Genomic DNA, 19,864 nt, shown 5'->3' with positions numbered 1-19,864 from the left:
CACAGTGGCAGCCGGGCTGTGTCAGGCCATCCACACCTGTGGGGTGCTGTTGGGCGGGCCCAGAGAAGGGTCAGCAGAGGTGCCTTCCTGGTCTAGTGGGTGAAAATGGTGCCCCCCCCAGGATTACTTCTGTCCCCAAGCCTCCCCAGACAGCTGTGGCACTGGGCCACTTAGGAAAGCTTGGGGGTGGGGCCCTGAAGTTGAGTAGTCAAAGATGCTGGTGTGCCGACTGGTCTAGCAGATGGGGGGATGGCGTGCTGAGAGGGTGGGCTCATGGGACCTGGGTGAGGGCTTCAGGACTCCTGAGTTAAGAAGCTTAAGCAGCAGGCAGCTTCTCCCACAATTCAGCTCTGAGGATCCGGATGGATCTAATGCCAAGTGTCGGCCTGGCTCCCTCTGGGGCCCTGGGTCCATTCCAAGCCTGCGGTTTTGATGTGCTCAGAAATCTTTGGCACCGCTTAGCTTGTAGGAGTTCACCCTGATCCCCCTCACATGGCTCTCCTCCCTTTCTCTCTCCCTCCTTCCCTCTCTCCCGTGCGTGTGTGTGTGTGTGTGTGTGTGTGTGTATGCATGCATGAATGCCTGTCTCACTATTCCTGTCCCAGTATTCCTGTGACATAAAGTGACAGAGGTTTCATGGGGTGCAGCCCATTGCGAAGCAGTGAGGGGCAAGTCTGGGGAGCCATGATGCTGCTGCTAAAACGGACAGTATCTCAGCCCCAAGGCCAAGCTCAGACAGGGAGGCCCAGCCAGGCCTAAGATGAGCTAAGATGGATTGGCCTTCAGCAAGGGCAGTTGTGTCTTCTGACAGTGATGATAATGGTGACAAAAAACCTGAAGCGCATACATACCTACATAACATACATACATACATACACGTTTGGTTATGCATCTTCCATTAAAAAACAAAACAAAACAAAACCTGTCATTGCCATCTGCTGGGCCATGGTACACATTTTTCAGGTGACTCCTGCCTGTCTGTGGGCCACGTGGCCATATTCAGATTTATGGAGACTGATGGATAGGGGAGTCTGCAGCAAGCTGGACCAAGAGCAGAGTGACAGTGAGGACATGCTCCCCAGACCTCGGACTCCAGCTCTATGCTCTTGATTGGGCTGTCTCTTGAACCTAATATTACACTCAGGCCCTGGCTTTAAAGGAGAGGGTTCCTGACACGCAGGCTGGTGCCGAAGGATGCTGTTTGTGTCGATGCAGAGGGATGGTTTGGTGTTTGAAAAGGCAAAGGCCGTGCTGGGACTAGAGGGCTGGTTCTGGGGTCTGTCCAACAGTACAGACCTGGGTCCGCTGGCTGTTTGCTGAGGGCGACCTCTCATATCCTTCACAGTGATCTGCCCCAGCGCTTCTCCCCACCCGCACCCCTTGGCTTGCTAAGGCGTTCTTTCTCCTCTGTAGAAAATGGCCTCTCGCTGCTGAGCTACCAGCTGTGCAGCCACCCGGCGACTCGAAGGGTCCAGAAGCTGCAGGAAGTGCAGACCTCCCACACAGCCTATGTGCGCTGTGGAGGATGGATCCCGTGGAGGAAGTGCCCTAGGACCGTGTACCAGACCCAGTACCTGGCTGTGGAGGTCTCCGAGGCCAGGAACGTGACAGACTGCTGTGGCGGCTATGAGCAGCTTGGCCTCTACTGCGTCCTGCGTGAGTCCAGGGCTTCGGGACGGGGCGGGGCTGAGCTGCTTTTCCCCTGCAGGGAGGAGGTGCTGGGCCTCTGTGTGCAGGCCGGAGAGGGCTCAATGGAATCCTGGCTCTTCCTAGAACATCGCTGCTCAGTCTTGATTGGACCTCAGGGGCTTCCTGGGGGCTTTTGAGAGGCCCAACCAAAGATTTCTGATTCCAGAGATCAAGTAAAGTACAAGAATCATCGGCCCTTTGTTTTTTGTTTGTTTGTTTTTAGTTTTTGTGGTTTTTGAGACAGGCTCTCACGAGGTGGTAGCTCTGGCTGTCCTGAAACTCACTCTGTAGACCAGGCTGGACTCAAACTCACAGAGATCCACCTGCCTCTGCCTCCTGAGTGCTGGGATTAAAGATGGGTGCCATCATGCCTGGCATCTTCGGCCTTTTAACATGAGCTAGAGAGACACCATGGGCTAGAGAGCCTCAGTGCCTTCAGAGCTGAGTGTTCAGCAAAGGTCTCAGGACACTCTGCCCCTGCAGCAGCCCCAGAGCTGGTGGCAGAGCCGATCTGAAGCCAGCACGAACATCTGTGGCCTTTATAATGTCAAACGGGGGGGGGGCTCACCCTGAGATGTGAGAGCTGCTGCTGCCCTTGAATACAAGAAGTACGAGTTTGGGTGCTCCAAAGGGAATCACATATGACTCATCCTTATGGCCAAGGGCTGGGACACTAGCAGGTTAAGGCTGTCTGTGGACCCTCCTAATCATGGAAGCCCGACTCCTCTCTTCTCCCTCAACGCCAGCCATCCCATAACCATCAGCCGGCCTGCCCTGTCCCCGCCACTCCACCCCCACCTCTGCTGTCTCCCAGAGCAGGGTGTCACCTCTCTTTCTGCCCAAGCCTGGGGCCCCTAACTAGGGTTCTAACTGGGAGGGGGAGTCAACCTGCCCGTGATCTCCCTAGTAACACTCCAAAAGTGGGGCAAGGGTTGCAGGCTTAGGTGTATCCTTGCTAAGCCCTCCTGATTGCACTTATTCTTCAGTCCCCAGCAGTGTGATGTCATGAGGCTAGAAGAGCTGACACTTCCCAAGGGTCCATCCCAAGGGTCGGACAAGATGCCAGTGTGGGCATAATACAAACCAGTCAGGGCCAGCAGCCATTCCATGTTCCCACTGTCTCCCTGAAGGGAGGCTGGAGAGGCCATCTTGCCGGGTGCTGGTCCAAGGCTTCCTGCTCCCTTCCCACAGTCCTTGGCCCCTCTCCAAGGCTCACGGGCATCAACTGCGAAGCTTCTGGTGCTACTCCAGCTCCTAAGCTGTGTGGCAGCAGCTTCCACAAAGTGTCAAGGTGGACCGGAAAAGGTCTTGGGACCCCTGACACTGTGGTTCAGAGAGTCTGGGCTCTGCTCAAGTCTGGCAGTGGAAGGCTGGGTGTGGCCTGGCCCACCCTCATTTACCAGTGCCCGACACGCCGTCTCCTAGCTGTTGGCTAGTGGCAAGGTTATGAAGGGTCACACAGCTGAAGATGAGGGAGGAGGCTGCGAGGGGAGGCCCGAGCCTCAGCTTCTCCCACCCTGAGCTGTGCCAGACTCAGCAGCCCCCACCCCACCTCCTCTGCTGCATTAGAGAAAGTGATGCTGGGACCCTCCCCCCCCCATCTCTCATCCTCTCCCTCACACCAAACTGTTCCTGGGAAAATGTCTCCTGTGGGACTTGAGCCTCACTTTTGGAGTGTTACTAGAGAGATCATGGGCAGGTTGACCCCCCAGTTAGAACCCAAGTTAGGGGCCCCAGGTTTGGGCAGGAAGAGAGGTGATACCTTGTTCTGGGAGACAGCAGAGGTGGGGGTGGAGTGGCGGGGACAGGGCAGGCGCGTGAGGGAGAGTGGTCCTGGAAGGTCCAACAGCCCGTGATCCCTTAGATCTTAGAAGGATGATGGCGGCTAGAGAGCCGCCCAAAGAGAGTGGGAGAGGGGAGGAGACTGGCATTGACCATGCTCTTCTAACAGAGGTCTGCCTGGGTCACGGCAGACAGGAGATCCCCGGGTCTGCCCACTGGGACACGGTGTGGGAGAGATCAGTGGCCCGACAGGCAGTACAACTGGGGTCAGACCGGGACCAGGCCCTGAGCTGTGTGACCCAAGTCACGCTGTAACTGGGACAGTTGTGTCTGTCACCACAGAGGCAGGAAGACAGGAATAGAAGCTGTACATTGTGCCGTACTCAGAGAGCCGGCAGTCTGGGAAGGAAGGTGGTTACAATGCTAAGAAGCTGCCTCCCTCTTGTTGCCGGCCAGCGAGCTCTGTAGAGATGGGTGAAGGCAAGCACCCTGAGCCCAGGCTTGGTCCTGGCCGGGAGGTCGGCCTTGTCCCTGAGATGTCCACATCAGCCCTGGAATCCCTCCTTCACTGTGGACATTTGGCTGACATTCTTTTTTTTTAAGTGACTTCAGGGTTTGGGGATTTAGCTCAGCAGTGGAGTGCTTGCCTAGCAAGTGTGAGGTTCAGTCCTCAACTCCGGGGGGGAGGGGGAGACAAAGTCATGTGTGTGTGTGTGTGTGTGTGTGTGTGTGTGTGTGTGTGCATGTATGTGTGTGTATGTATGTTTGTGTGTTTGTGTGTGTGTATGAGTGTATATGTGTGTGTGTGTGTGTGTGTGTGTGTGTGTGTGTGTGTGTGTGTGTAGGTCAGAGGACAGCCTACAGGAGTCAGTTCTCTCCTTCTACCATGTGAGTCTGAGGGATCAACCTCAGGTTGATTGATGCTTTGCACCCTGCCTTAACTCACTGGGCCATCTTGCCATCTCACCAGGCACTTTTTTCTATCACTGAGCCAAATTAGCATCTGATCTGCAGCTAGTAGCATCAACCTTGTACATATCCAAGGACATCTAGATTCGGCATGCGATTAACCCAGAACAAACACGCCGTTAAGAGCGTGTTGTGCTAGGTTATTAATAACAGGCAAAATCCTTCTACAATATGCAATAAAAAACGAGTGTCTGATCTTCCCTTCCACCCTCCTCCCCCAGTCAAGGACATTTTTTTTTTTCAGTTCACCCAGGGCAGCCTGCTATAAGGGAGTCTGAAATTTGAGGCTGGTTGTCCCAGTGAGAGAAGCAGGGGAGGCGTTTCGGGACAGAGGACATCAGTGATGATGGAAACAGAGGCTCCTCTGTCCCTCTCAGGAGCTTGATGGGTTCTCTTCCTGCGTCAAGAACTCCATTCAGGAGGAACTGGGGTTTATTGGCTTCGTGGCAGGTTCCAGAACAAGCCAGCATTACAGACTTGGTAACAGGTTATAGAATGTCTCGTCTCTAAGTAAGCCTGGCTTATTGGTTGTCTTTGAGATGTCTGTAGAAAAGGACACGGCTGTCTGGGTTGGGCAGGTTGGGCCTTATCAGTGGGGCCTGGGGTCTCCTGTCCTTCTCACTGGGAAAGGCAAAATGGACCCCATGAGGAAGCACATCCTTCCTTCCTGCTTTCCTTCCCAGTCACCATAGCGTCTCTGTCTCTTAGCCTTTCTATCCTGACACTGGGTTTCCCTTAGGGAGCACCCTGCTGGTGTTAAGGCTTGGTGTTGGAAATGCTTCATGGGGCTGCTGTAGTGTGTCTCCCTCCATCCCCCGCCTTTGAGGGCTGATCCCCTAAGTGTCCCAGCTCTGCATTCGGGGACACCTCCTTAGTGGCTTGAGGCTGCCTGAAAGGGGCAGCGTTGATACCACAGGTGTGGGCCGACAGCTTTCCCCATACTGTTGATTTGAGGTGAATTTCATAATTGCCCGTTCACAGTCCCTCCACCACAGGTTGGCTGCTCCGGCCCAAGGTGACAGTCTCAGTAGCCCGTGGCCCAGGTGTGTGTAGGCAAGGCTGGGTCCCAGCTGGGCCCGCAGGTGTCAGGGAGAAACACACACAGGCCCGAAGACACACGCCCTTTGACCACGTATGGGCGGTATTTACCTCTACGGCCTGGTGTGTGAGCCTTGGCATCTCAGCCCAGCCGGCAGCGCCTTCCTTCCTTCCTCTACTCAGTACCCTAGAGCCAACAGTGCACAGATGCGGGCCGCCCGGCTGGAGCTTTCTGCTGCATTTTTTCCATCTCTTAGCAATTCCCCAGAACGTCTCTCGCAACGATAAGGATTACTGTAGCCCTTGATTGAGCGGCCTCAGGGAGTTATCTCATATGGATGCCTCGCCAGCGATCTTGCTTGCTCAGCATCCAGCTGTTCCTAAATGTTAGTTCTCAACAACGCTGCAGGCAACGGGCGTTACATGGAACCATCACTCCAAGTCGGAGCTGGATCCGTCCTCAGGGAGCTGGAGCCCTGTGCAGCAGCCCTGGACCTACTGGACCAGGTTGCCCTCAAGCTCCCGTATCCATGCAGATGCCCAGTGGCCCCTTGTGCCGGCCAGGCTGAGAAGCAGAGGGAGGAGGATCCCTGAAGGACTGTGTCCACCGGCTACTGACTGCTTCACCCCAAGCAGCCTTGGAGGCCGTGGTCCAAATGTGAATCTCTGGGGCTTGTGGCTGAACTGGGTTGCTGGGCACCAAGGTGTTTCATTGTTTACCTCAGGTTGAGAAAGGAGAGATTTCTGACTTTAGATCAAGCCAACTGGCTATTCCTTTAGGACACAGGGCTAGTCACCAGCCCCAAGGGGGGGGAGGGGAATCCCTAGCGGCAGTCAGGTTCAGATGAAGAACTTGGGTTCCAGAACTCTGCTGTTGCTAGGCAACCACTATTAGAGCCTGTTTCCCTGCCCCCCCCCCATTTGGTGTGTGTGTTTGGAGGTGTGGCCAGAGAACAACCCTCAGGTGTCATCCTAGGGTACCATTCCCCGCTTTTTGAGATGGGTCGTCCTTACTGCCTGGAGCTCTCTCCATTCCACTATGCTGGCTAGCCAGTTTGCCCTAGTGATCCAGCCATCCGCGACTCCCAAGTGCTGGGGTGACAGGTGTGCGCTGCTATGCGAGGCTGTTTGTGCCTGGGTTCTGGGACTTGAGTTCAGATCCTGGCACTTGTGTGGCAAGCACATTACCCATCTCTTCAGCCTGGAGCCAGCTTTTATGAGGTGGCATATGTATATTGGCAAATCTTTTCAGTTTAACATTGTCTTAGATCTATGGAAAATGTGCCCTAGCTAATAGCAAACCTTATGCTGTATCTGAACCTTGTATCTGTATCTGCTACATTTGCCTTGGCTGAGTGGCTGTCCTTGGGAATTATTCCCAACAGAAATGAGGCCGAAGTTCTCTTCATTAGCTAAAGAAAGTTCCAGAGACCCTGGGAGACCCAAGAGGATTATCTCTGAGACTGTAGCATCTCTGGGCTGCCTTTCCACCCCTCCAGGGCCCTAGCAAACCTTCCTCCCACTCTCATGAGGTGTGTATCTTAGTTACTCTTCTATTGCTTTGATCAGACGCCACGACCAAGGAGAATTATAAAAGGAAGCATCTATTTGGAGCTGACTGTTTCAAATGGTTAGCATCCATGACCATCGTGAACATCATGGTGGGGAGGATGGAAGTAGGCAGGCGGGCAAAAGTGGCTGGCGCTGGAGTGCCAGCTGAGAGCTTACATCTTCATCCACAAGCACATGGCAGAGAGAGTCTAACTAGGAATGGGGTGGACTTTGGAAACCTCAAAAGCAATACACTCAGCCTTCTCCAACAAGGCTGCACCTCCTAATCCTTCCCAAAGAGTTTCACCAATGGGGGTCCAAGAATGTAACTATCTGAACCTATGGGAGCCATTCTCACTCAGGCCGCCACTGGTGTCCTCAGAACAGAACTATTGGTTGGCATTGTCAGAGATTCCTGACACTTTGGGGGGCCTGGAATGGCACCTCTGAATGCTCTCTGGAGTGCTAGCAGAGATGTGTGAACCTTGCCCCAGGAGGCAAGAAAGCAAAGGGAAGGGAGCAAATGTTGAAGTCAAGGCATTGACTCCAGCTGGGAAGCTGGCATTTGAGGCTCCATCAGCTCCAAAGCCTAGAAAAAGCCCGAGGAACACAAGAGAAGGAAGCATTGGGCTGGTCAAAGAGGCACCAAAAGAGTGTCCGTCACCACAAGATCTCCAGTCCCAAGGCCCGTTGCACAGGAAGGACCTCTTCCGGATCCCTTCTGTCCACACTGCACTTGGCCCGCAGGCCTTACCTCGTAGCTGTGGACAGCAGGGCCGTTATGAGCTTTCCTTGACCCAGGTGGAATCCCTTCCAAAGGGCTGCTTTCTCCAAGCCCACCCAGCCCCACCCAACACTTGAGGCTCTGACCCTGCTCACTCACCCTCTGGGGGGTTGCTAGCCTGTTTCCTTCGGAATTTATTTCCTGGAGGTGAGGCATAGCCCCGGCCAGGGCCCAGGCACAGAACAGCTTGTCTGGCTTCTAGTAAGTGCTTAGTAAATGTGTGAGCATTTATGTGTGTGCGAGAGAGAGAGAGAGAGAGAGAGAGAGAGAGAGAGAGTGTGTGTGTGTGTGTGTGTGTGTGGTGCTGTGTGTACGCATTCTCGGGAGTAAGCTCTTAAGACCAGAACAGCACTGGTCCTAAAGTGGGTTAGAGGACCCCTGCAACTAGACTCCTGAGGCCTCTGGTGTCAGAGCCAGTGTAAGCAGGGCACGTGGAGCCTCTGAAGCTGCAGGTAGAATCTGCTGTGGACGGGCGTAGCCCTCCCAGTTCAAACAGGCTGCTGCCCTTTTGAGTTTCTGTTGTTCCCTTTATAATAAAAGATGTATTTAATCTACTTCCAGTATGTGTGTCTGTCTGGGTTTGCTACATGTGTGGAGTGCCTATGGAAGCCAGAAGAGGGTATCAGATCCACTGGAGCTGTTGCATTTGAGACAGGGTCTCATGTACCCCAGCATGGCTTCCAACTTGTCCTATAGATGAGGGTGCTCTTGACCTCTGATCTCCCTGATCACTAGGATTCCAGGCATGTGCCACTGCCCTGTCTTATCAGGCGCTGGGGACTGAGCCCAGGCCTTCCTGTTGGCAAGCACTGTGCCAGCTGAACCTACTTCCAATGCTAAATATGGTTAACTTGTCCCATTCCGCCAGCCCTGAACCGGTCCTCGGAGTTTGCATCGAGACCCGGGGTCTGCCCGACAGCTGAGCCAGAGCTGTCCAGCCCACCGTGCAGCTTGGACACCGACTGCTCTGGACTTCAGAAGTGCTGCTCCTGGCCAGGGGGCCGCCGCTGTGCGGCCCCCACACCTGCAGGTAGGGCTACACTGAGGAGGGTCTCCGGAAGACACTGATCTGGGGGGAGGTTCCCTGAGGAGCCTGGAGCTGGGAGTAGGGCAGGGGCTCTGTCTGTCTTCCCGGCTGGTCCCCAGAGCCTCGAGGGGGTTACAGGAGTGGAAAGACAGCCATGCCGGGCAGGGCCATGGTCGCTTGTCAGGCTGGGCAAGGCTTAGGCAGCGGCAGGTGGGCTGGTTGGAGCTGTATCCCCTGAGGAAACGAGACCTCCTGATCTGCACATGTCTCCCAGAGCAGCGGCTGTCTGTCTGGCACATGTGCTCACTCTGCTGGAAAGTTCTCTCTGCCTAGGGGCTGCACCGTGAGCAGAACTGGGTCATGTTCATAACTAAAGTACAGAAAATGAATATGTATGCATGTATATAAGTGCGCAATACCACATGTGTTATATTGTCCTGTTGGCATGTAATCATAAAATTAGCACATTTAACATCAAGAGTGATATAACTCCTTTTGCCAATTATACTCCTGAGCGTCAGCTGGCCCTCCATATCCAAGGGGTCTGTATCCAAATTATTTAAGACATTTGAAAAATGTTTTGTTGCTGATGTGTCCTATATAGGTAGACGTGAGGTGGACACATTGATATTGGACGTACAAGGACATAAAAAAAAAATCACCACCCTCTAAATGATCCCTATACAAAGAGTGACCCGCATTAACATTGCACAGAGCACATAAGCCATCTAGAAATGATTAAAGTGTCTGGAAGGGAGTTTTCTTACGTGCAAACACTTATCCACTTTAAGCAATTTTTAAATTTTATTTATTTATGTATTTTTTAATGCGTGTGAGTGTTTTGCCTGCATGTATAGTACCCACAAAGGCCAGAAGATGGCATTAGATCCCCTGGGAATGGAGTTACAGATGTTTGGGAGCAATCATGCGGGCAGTGGACTCGGGTCCTCTAGAAGAACAGCAAGAACTCTTGACCGCTGAGTCATCTCCTCAGCCCAACTTGATTGGTGTAGATAGGGAGCTTGAAGATCTGCAGATTTCATTGACCCCTGGGAGTCTTGGAACCCACGTTTGCTGTTGCTGAGGGCAACTGAAGAGACTAAACACCAGTCTTGCATGAGCCACAAGTGACAGAAGCTGTTTCATGCGTAGTCCCATGTGACACTCCAATGCCAGGGGCTTGTACTCTTCGCCTAGGCAGCAGGGGCTCTCTAACATAAACAATGTTACATAGACTCTCACACACACCATGCTGTCTGCTGTCAGGGTAAGGAAACATTGGTGCCTTGGACTGATTTTGTATTACATTGTAACAAAGGCTGTAGCCTGAACTGTATCCCAAGGGTCTCTATTCAAGCCAGACCTTTGACTCGTCACAGGTCGGAGCAATAGGAGACAGAGGTGAGGGGAACAGAGGGAAGTTCCCTGTAGGCCTTTTATGTAGAAAGATGGTCTCCTGACCTACAGGCCCTGCTGCCCACCTGTGGCCTCTGGTGGCCATGTCCAGTGCTCAGGATTGTACCTCACTGGCATCTAACCTTCAGGTTCAGAGAGGGGCCTGGTGAGCTGGTACAATCTGACTGTGCTGGTGAAGATGGGCTTCGAGGACCTGCAGCGAGAGGACCCTGGGCTCCGAAACCACACGCGCCTGCTCTACTCTTTGGTGAGTGTGGTGCTTACAAACATCATGTCTCTCCCTGAGCAGCTAGAATGAAGTGACATCCCCCAGGTGCCCCGAATGACTGACCCTGAACCAACCTTGAATTCTTAAGGAAAGCAAATCAGCCTCACCTGTAACCCAACCCATGGGGCACGCAGACAGGAAGATCGGGAGGACTGAGGTCATCCATGATCATATAGCAAGTTCAAGGTCAGCCTAGGCTACTTGAGACTGTCTCAGAAAAAAAAAAAAAAGGAATGGTTGTGATCAGAGTGTGATTTCATGAGTTCTGACATGTATCTGAAGCCATGTCTGGTATGGGGATGGGGAAGCCTCCTTCCTGGGATGCTCAGTTGAGTAGATAAAAAAGGGTGTCCTTGTTAGTTCGGCCTTGGCCTCTCCATCCCCAAACCCCGGAGCCCTCCTCCTCACTTTGTGGAATCCTGGTCTGGCCTGTTCAGGCTAGGAGTATCCCCCAGAGTGACAACCGTACGTGTCTCCAGACAGTGCCCAGTGTCCTCTGGGGTCAAAGCCACCTTGGTAGAGACCCTCTATTGCAGCCACGCCTCAGACATGCCACAGCTCTTTCCACTCAGGATATCTCTTTATGCCAGCATTGTCCCAGACTTGGGGATCCTAGGGTAGCAGGGCGTCCGCTCCCCCTGGTTTACCCTTAAACAGCAGCCTGCTCTTATAGCCAACTGTGGATAGAAGTCTCTGCACAAGGAGGGCCCAGCGGGGTTTGCCACCACCCTGCTGCCAGCTTACCACAGTGTAATGAGTCCAGCAAGGGGCAACAGTTTCCATTCTGTACCTCTAGGCCCCACAGATAATGTCCCAAGGGTGCAAGAAGGAGAATGGGATTCCTCCTCAGTCTCACCTACCATCCAGGCAGCCTAGCACAGACAGGGCACGCTTACCCTGTGCCAGCCGCTGTGAAGGGACGCTGCTGCCCTAGGGGTCCTCTTCAACCTCGCTTCCGCCAAGCAGCTCCTTGATGCCCACTGCTGGAGGGATCCCTGTTTGCTGCTGTTGTTGAGGGCCTGCCCAAATGGCCACTTAAAAGCGTAGCTCTGCAAGCAGGCCGCCAGGGTGCAAACGCCAGCCTGGCACCTGCTGTGTGACCATAGATAGACTATTTCACCTCTCTGTGCCTCAGACAGCCACCCACTAAAGGCATGGCCATCATTCCGCGACAGATGGCAGCTGAGGTTTGAACCATATCTGCGACCGAATGCCGGACTGAGCAACTCAAGGGAGGGAGGTTTGAGGGTGCACGGTCCATGAAATGGTGCCATGTACATTCAGGGTGGGTTTTCCCAACCTCAGTTAGCTTAACCAAGAGACTTGACCCTTAGGTGAGCAGATCCTATCCAGCCGACAGCATCACCGCCGGTGAGGCATTTGCAGCAGCTCACTAGGTCCTGAGACGGTGTGGCTTGTGCCCATTATTTCTGTAGCCCCGCAGCTGCCTCCCTCCTGAGGGAGTCAGCTTGCCCAGGCAGGCTCCTTGACTACAGCAGGTGCTGGCTCCTGACCTCCCTCACTAAAGGGTTCCAGAGGGCGTGGGGTGGATCTTGGCTTGCCTCCCGAGTTAGTTACATTCTGTCTCCTGGGAAGGGCTCCGGGTCTCTGGTCCCAGAGGGTCAGGTCTGTTTACAAACCTGCTTTGGAGACGCCGGTCAGGGTGTGCCGTGCCAACTTGCCTGGTTTCCCTGGGGCTGAGGTGCTGAGATACAGGCTAACTGGGAAGCATGCTGCAGAGTAAGTAAAAGAACCGACTCTCTAAAAGAGAATCAGACAGGGCCACGGGAGGCCTCGCCTTCTGGTAGCTCCTCCATAATTCTAGATCCCTTGCCCCTGAGGCCAGGTTCCTGCAGGGTTGGGAGCTTAGGTATCCAGGCCGCAGCTTTGCAGGGAACCCGGGGCTGCCCCAGCAGAGGGTTGCTGAGATGGATCAACAGAAAGAGTGCTCTGTGGCTCCATGGGCTGGAAAATCTATCATCAAGGTATCAGCAGTAATGTTTCCTACGGAGGCCAAGAACCCAAAAGAGCCCAAAGCCCTTCCTCTTGGCTTGAATGCTCATCTGTCCCCTAAGCCTCTTCACATTGTCCTTACTTGACAATGCCCAGATGTGTGTCCACATTTCTCCTTCTGATGAATCAAGATGGGGGTCTCACTAAGTTGCCCAGGCTAGCCTCAGACCCCCGGGGTCTAGTGATCAGCCCCTCAAGTGGCCAGGACACAGGCTTGTGTCACCATACCCAGCTCAAATTCCCTCCTTTTAATAAAGACACACCCTCAAGGTCTACCCTCAGCTTAGCCGGTCACACCTATGTCAACTGAGGCCACACCTGGCACTGGCGGTCAGGGCTTCGTACCTGAATTTGAGTGGGGCTGGATCTATCTGCAGAAGCTGAGGCCGCCCTGGTTTTCTGTGAGGGTCACAGATGTGAAAGATATTGTAGCAGACTTCTTCCTACTCTTCCTTCTCCTTCTCCCTTCCTCCTCCTCCCCACCACCATCATCACCTTCATGTCCGTTTTACCATCTCATGTAGCTCAGGCTAGCTTTGAACTCACCAGGTAGCTAAAGTGACCTTGAATTCAGTCTCCTGCTCCACCTTCCAAGTGCTAGGATTACAGGTGTATGCCACTCCGCCCAGTTGATGCGGTGCTGAGGATCAAACGTGGTGCGAACTGAATCACAACCCCACCCCTAACGGCTCTATACTGCTGGGCAGACAGGCGCAGATGCCTGTACGGGTATGCTCCTGTCCAAATTGCTCCAGCTTCCCGTGCCTCTGGTTCCTTCCCCTGGCCCAGGGTGCCCTTCTACCATCGATCCTCTGGTTCTCCTTCCCAGGTCACCAGCGCCTTGCAGCCTCTGAACGCAGCTGTCCACTACCTGAACTCAACTGGCGGCGGGGACACATTCACCACGGCATCATGGCTGCTGCTGGGCCTTCCTCAGCCCATGGCCGTGGCCAATGTCTCGGCCATGTTGGATGACATGGTGAATCGCGTGTATGAAGTGATCAGCATCCAGGTGCAAGGTGGGCCTGCCCTCTGGGGACACTGCCTGTCTGGCTCTGGGGCTAGACCTGGTCCTGAGTGAGCTGTTAAGGCAGGCTAAGCTCAGATGTGGGAGATTGCTGGCTTGGGCTTATGGCTCTGCAGGATGTGGGTGTGGTTCGGCTCATCTTCTGCTCATTTTGGCCCAAACCAAGTTCAAACTCAAGTTTCTATGTGACGATTTGAGGAACTTTTTTTTTTCTCCATCAGCACCTACTCTCAGTGTGCACCTCTCTCTCTCTCTCTCTCTCTCTCTCTCTCTCTCTCTCTCTGTCTCCTCCCTTCCTTCCTCCCTAACAAGATCATCCTGTGTCCGTGGCACACCAAACTGTGAGCCACAGATGACATGTGGGTGGAAGAATTTATAACACCTACACTTTAAAAAACAATCCATGTCAGGGATTGACGAATGTTTTTGAAAACATTTCATCTTTCGTTTCAGCTCCTTAGGTCTGCTGCTGCCATGTAAGCGGTCGCTAGCGTAGGAGCCAAGGGCTGAGACCCCTAACCTCCTCCTGGTGAAGCCAGGGGTGGGGGCAGCTAATCTCCTGGGCAGCCCTGTCTCTGGTGTCAATCATGTTAGGGCTGGAGCCCATGACCAAAGCACTCCTCTTCTCCTCCTGAAAATGTCCCTCAGCCGTTCATCACAGGCCTCTTCCTGGAGGCCAGTGAGTACCCTTATCCGGAACCCACTACAGATGTGGGCTTTCACGGGGAGGCTGAAGAGGTCTGTACTGACCTCTCTTCTAGCCTGGAGGCTATCCGGACATGAGGTCTCGTGGCACAATTGGCTATCTTCACAGATCACATGCATAGAAAGTAAAAAAATGCGTGAAGATGAATAACTAATAACCACACACTCATTTTCCCCCTAGGAGAAGGGGTTGGTGGCTGACTGGGAGCTTTCCTGCTTATGCTTGGACATATTTAGAGAATAAAGTAGCCTAGCTTTGTCCCTCTTCATCCTGGAAAGAGTGGCTTTCTGTGAGGCAGGTGTTCTGGGGCTTTGCATGGGAGGATGACAGATGAGGGCCAGGCCAGCTGGACATGTCGGGGGAGGTGTTCCAGATTCTTCTTAGCTCAGGAAACTTCTGGTTCCCTTGGTTTATTTTTGGCCTCGTCCTGTGTGACCACTGAGACTCGGGCCAGCCCCAGAGCCACCTGTGCAGGCTCTAACAGCTGCCTGGGGTCAGCAAGCTGCCCATGAGTGTGCTTGGACCTCGTCTGAATCTGTGGGAGGTCATGTGGAGGATGAGGACGCAGCTGCGGCCCGTCTCACCCCACCTCCCTTTCCACAGACGTGAATGAGTGTTTGTATGGTGGACTCCATGCCTGCTCTGGAGGACAGCAGTGTCTGAACGCGGAGGGCTCCTATCAATGTGTCTCTACCCAGCAGAAGAATCACACGGATGGAGGTAATGCTGGAGCCCTCAGGTGGCATGAGAGTGACGAAGAGGCCATGTCTGGGGCAGATGGCCTACAGACCTCAGTCAGATAGGAGGTGTAGGATCCAAAGCCAGGAGCAGAGGAAGGTCACAGGAGGCTGGCGGGTTGAAGAGATCTTGAGGATTCATGGACAGATAAGAAATATTTACTCATTGGCACTCAGGCTGCTGGGCAAGAAGTCAGGAGCAGGCACTCAGGCACATGCCTGCACACGTAGGCTACATACAGGTGGACACAGGCACAAACACGGGCCTATAGGCAGACACAGGCAGGCAGCTTGGCGCAGCCACACAGCTCTGACTTCAAGGCCAAACTTCTGCAGAATCACACAAAAGCGTCGTTCTTTCAGGCTGTCTTCCATCCCGCTTATCTTCCTCACACCAGCACCAGCCATTCTGAGCTGATGGAGGGCCCGTCTAGCTGGCCAGCATTAGGAATCTGAACCTGGAGATCTGTCAGTGCCATGGCGTCCTAACACATGCTGTCGGGTGCAGCCCTTGTTCCCCACTTTGCTCCAGGTGAAGAATGGCCTCTGGGTTCCTGCAGCCATGCCCGCTCTCCTAGCATGTCTCTCAAGCAGGAGACATAGCAGCTGTCTGGTTAATGCATGGCCTACACTGGAAATGCAATGTGCCGGTCAGAACCCTCCTCTCAGACATGCCCTGGAGAGTGGTCATGGGTGGTACATGAATAGGACAGTTACTGGTTTCCTGAGGTGCTGAGGAGAGAAGAGAGACTCAAGGAATATTTGTACCAGTCCCCAAGGGATGAGCTTGGTTCATCTCCGGCTGGTGGCATGAAAACAAAGCTGGAGGTGGGGGCAAGGAAGCTATGGGGGATTTGAAAACACACACACAGAAAGAGAGAGAGAGGTTCACAATAGCACCCCCACTACCTTTCCTGGGCCATCTTGCCCCAGCTTGCCCAGCCTCCCTCTCCTCCCACCTCCAATAAGCATCAAACCTTCATCATCCCATTTCATCATAGCCACTCTAGAGTATATCTCTAAGAGATAAGAGATGCTAATATCCAAAAGATCTCGCCCTGCTATCGTAGCCAAGGTAACATCTCCTTAACACCCAATATCCAGTCTCTAAAATGTGACAGTGTCTTCCTTGCCATCTTTAAAGCCTGAACTCGTTTTTCCGCTGTGTTCGCCACTTATCCCCCACAGTTCGGCAGCTATTTACTTTAAATTATGTGATCTTCCCTCCGCCTCTGCTTCTGCCTCTTGTCAGGTATTCCGGCCTCCCTCAGCCCGGGAGGTGCATTATCTCGGGTGCATCCTGGTGCTGAGTGGGGACAGATTAGAGACCTGGACAGAGACCCCCGTGCCATCCCGTTGGCCGGACTTTGTGACTATCTCCCTGGGACCCTGTGATGAGCACTCGGCTTTGGAGTGGGGAATCCCCCTCTCATTGGTCCCCAGAGTACTTCAGAGAATAGTCCCGGGTGCATATACACACAGACAGAGTGAAGGCACCTCTGGCTGTGCCCCTTACCCAGGGTTCCCCCCTGCTGCCCCTTGCACAGTGAAGGCTCTGTATCATTTCCTAAGGATATCTGGTCCCTCACCTTTCCAGGTAGGATGTTATCTCTTGGCCTCCTGTGGCCCCTTGAAATCACCTTTCCTGGTGTTTTCTCCCCAGATTTCTCAAATCCAGGCATGCTGGATGAAAAAAGATTAAGGACCTAGATAGAGACCCACGCCACCATCTCCCTCTTCAGTGGGAGAAACCCACTAGCTCTGCTACAACTGCCTGAGTCCCTTCTTCCCCGGAAGGTGACAGGCCATGTCACTCAAGTGCTGTAGCACAAAGGTTGTGGACCGTGCCCCAGGGATCAAAAGTTACGGATCTCTTGAGAAACTGCCGATGCAGGGAGGCCACATTGTATATCTCTGCAATACAAGGACCTGAGGGTTCTGTTCCGAGGGTTTCCTGGTGTTGAAAATGAAGACAGACAACTGGCAGCCCCATTCTGCCTGCAAAGCCTTCCCCTGCCTGGGGATCCCATGGCCTTGAGGGTCTGCAGAATTGCACGCCTACCGCACACACTAGCATGTGTGAGGTAACTTGATGTGTGTCTTCCCAGAGATTGCCTGGTCTGTGGACTTCAGGCTGACAACCCTGTTCCTGTAGTGGAAAGGCAGGGTGACACTGTCACTCTGACTGTGGCCAGCATCCTGAGAGGATGTTGGGCTCTCTCAGCAGTTAGTAATGCTTCCAGTTAAACTGGCCTATGCTCTAGACATAGTTAGCCTCTAGCAGCCTTCTAGGTCAAGGACTGCGGATGGATGGGGGCCACAAAGGAAGGCTGCCCATCCCTAGTGACACGTCTCTAAGTGAAACAGGCATGTGTGTGTTTCTGGACTAGAGAGGCAGAGCCAGTTTTGGCTGTATATCGCTATAAGAAGCACAAGTACTTTTAAATTTAGAAGCTAATACAAATGAACAATCTGTTGAGCTGGCTCAGCCATACAAGTCGCTAGAAAATACAGCACAAATTTCAGATGCCTTTCTTGTGAAATTAATCACCCAATTGATGGCCCAAGGGGCAGCTGGATTTTTGCACAAAACAACGGCCAAAAGAAATCCTGTATGATTGGCCCTTGCTATTCTAGGAACACGTCCTGCTTTGGAAGGCCTGAATCCTTCCCACACTATCTTCATGCTCAACTGGCACCTGCCAGCTTTTTAGCTGTCACCTAGATTTGGGGCCTGGAGGGGCAGGGGTGCCAGCTACAGAGCTGAGCAGAGATGGTGTGAAGTGAAAGGTCAGACACCCTGAGGCAAAGCTGGTGGCTTCGATTTCGAGTTTGATTTCAACAATCAGAATGTTTGATTGAATCTGTCTTCAACTGTTCATGTTCCACAAGGCTTGAGGGGGGTCAAGGCGCTGGATGTGAGAGAAAAGAGGAGCAGAGTCTGACAGAGAGATCTCAGGAAGGCTGGTGTCCCAGTGTTCCTCCTGAACAGAGGGAGATGGGCCAGGGCCACACAGAAGGAACAAGAGCCCAGACCTACAGTCCTGGTGACACTGAAGAACATCACTGAAAGGACCATCATGGAGTTTGGGGGTTCTGTCCCCAGCCACGGTGTGGGGAGAGCCACAGAGCAAGGGCTTTGACCTGGAATTCAGAAAATCAGGGTTTCTTTCTGCAGCACTCTGCTGTGTGAACCGATGTCTACCCACTAAAAATAAGGCTCCAGCAACAGACCACGGAGGGACTTCCATCAAAGCCTAGCGTGGGTTTACCTGCAGGAGCGCGGATAGCTCCCCAACAGCCACATCGATGTCAGGTCTCATGCCAGCATGGATGATGAAGGCCCCGTGCCTGCTTAGATGCAGAGGCCTGACCAGGAAGCCTTCCACCCTCTGGCACCTGCTGAGACCACAGGCAGTGGGGAGCAGGGCTGGAGGAAGACATGGCTGGAATCTCGGTTGAAGGAAGGCCTAATGACCTCCCTTGACCGTTTCTTCCACTAAAGCACGTCAACAGAACAGATCTTCAGGGTCTCTCTCAGGTGGCCACAGGTGCTTTCACGGTGATGGTGTCTCCTAAGCTGGAGGACAGAGGCCACCGCACATTCAGCTCATGGGAAACATCAAGAGCCAAGTGCTGCATCTCAGGGCCATGTTAAGCTTCAGAGTGACCATGGGAGAGCATCCTGGTTGGTGGAGGATGAAGCCACGCCCCTGGGGAAAGAGAGGGTGAGGTGGAAGGAATAGTTTTCATTTGAAAACACTACAGAGGCAGGTTGGCCTTGGGGTGTCGTCCCTTTACTGCAGCACAAAGCGCTCCTGTGTTCTCTGCCCAGTGTGGGAATGCTGCCTGGAAAACTCGTTGAACAGGACCCCAGAAGGTGTAAGAACCCTGTAGCCGCTATGACAAAGCCCCACAGGCAACGTGGCTTAAGTCATGGAAATGTGTCCTTTCACAGTCCAGGAAGCTGCAAGCTTGAAACAAGTATCGAAGGGATGAGTGGGCTGAGGGTCCTCTGGAGCCCTGAGGGACAATTTGCTCCTTGCCTTTTTCTACCCCCCCCCCCCCCCCGATGGCTGCCAGCGCTCCTTGGCTTGTGGCTGCTTCTCCAGCCTTTGAAGTCAGTGCCTTTGGTTCTTTCTCCATTCTGTCCTCAAGTGACCTCATGTGTGTCAATTCACCTGCCCCTTTGACCCTGTCTCATGAAGACACCTGTGATTGTGTTTAGGACCTCCCTGGACCTAACCACACCCGCACAGGCTCCTTTGCCACGTAAGAGCCCTGGGGCTTTGGACCTGGTATCTCTCAAGGTCATTGTACATTTTGCCTGTGGTTGGATAGCTTAAGCAGCAGAGCAAGTGAACTCTGTCGCCGGCTCTTAGATGGTGTTATTTCTAGACCTTTCTAGGCCTCGGTTTTGTTTTCCATAAAGTGGGGCCATAAATAGATGTCTTATCTGGGACTGGAGTGAGGACTCGCTGGGCTCACTGGGCTGGCATATATGGCATTCAGAGGAAGGGCATCACAGCAGTTGCGGAGAGCCCGAATGGGAGGTGCATGTCATGGAGGGCCCACGTGAGTGTACAGCTCAGAGTGACCAAGCCGTCCTGTTCCCATGGGTGCCACGCTGCGGGCAGTGTTGATCTGCACCCTTCCCTGTGCCCGCCTGCACGGAGGTGGATGTGACCTCATCATTTCCGGAGTCTATGGCAACATGAGGTTAATAAATCTGGAGCTGTGGGAAACTGCCAGCGCTGTGGTCAAGGGTGGTTGGCTGGATGCGGTCACTGTGTCATCTGTGAAGTTTTCAAGAAAATACATTGAAGAAGGAGCCAAATACCTCTAGGCAGTGCTGCC

The 19,864-nt window shown here is 53.4% G+C and overlaps 1 protein-coding gene across 1 annotated transcript in view; it reads left to right on the top strand.

The window, feature by feature from the left end:
- The window catches only part of Umodl1 (uromodulin like 1), a 62,834-nt gene that overhangs the window by 14,467 nt on the left and 28,503 nt on the right, over positions 1–19,864 (top strand). The window contains exons 5-9 of the mRNA XM_055607019.1: positions 1,414–1,656; positions 8,682–8,843; positions 10,385–10,503; positions 13,367–13,556; positions 14,874–14,990. Coding sequence (XP_055462994.1) covers positions 1,414–1,656; positions 8,682–8,843; positions 10,385–10,503; positions 13,367–13,556; positions 14,874–14,990 — 831 coding nt within the window. The remainder of the gene's footprint in view (positions 1–1,413; positions 1,657–8,681; positions 8,844–10,384; positions 10,504–13,366; positions 13,557–14,873; positions 14,991–19,864) is intronic.

The sequence above is a fragment of the Psammomys obesus genome, unplaced genomic scaffold (genome assembly GCF_907164565.1).
Source record: "Psammomys obesus unplaced genomic scaffold, mPsaObe1.curated_primary_1811, whole genome shotgun sequence".
Classification (NCBI taxonomy): domain Eukaryota; kingdom Metazoa; phylum Chordata; class Mammalia; order Rodentia; family Muridae; genus Psammomys; species Psammomys obesus.
This window is presented reverse-complemented; position numbering and strand designations above follow the sequence as displayed.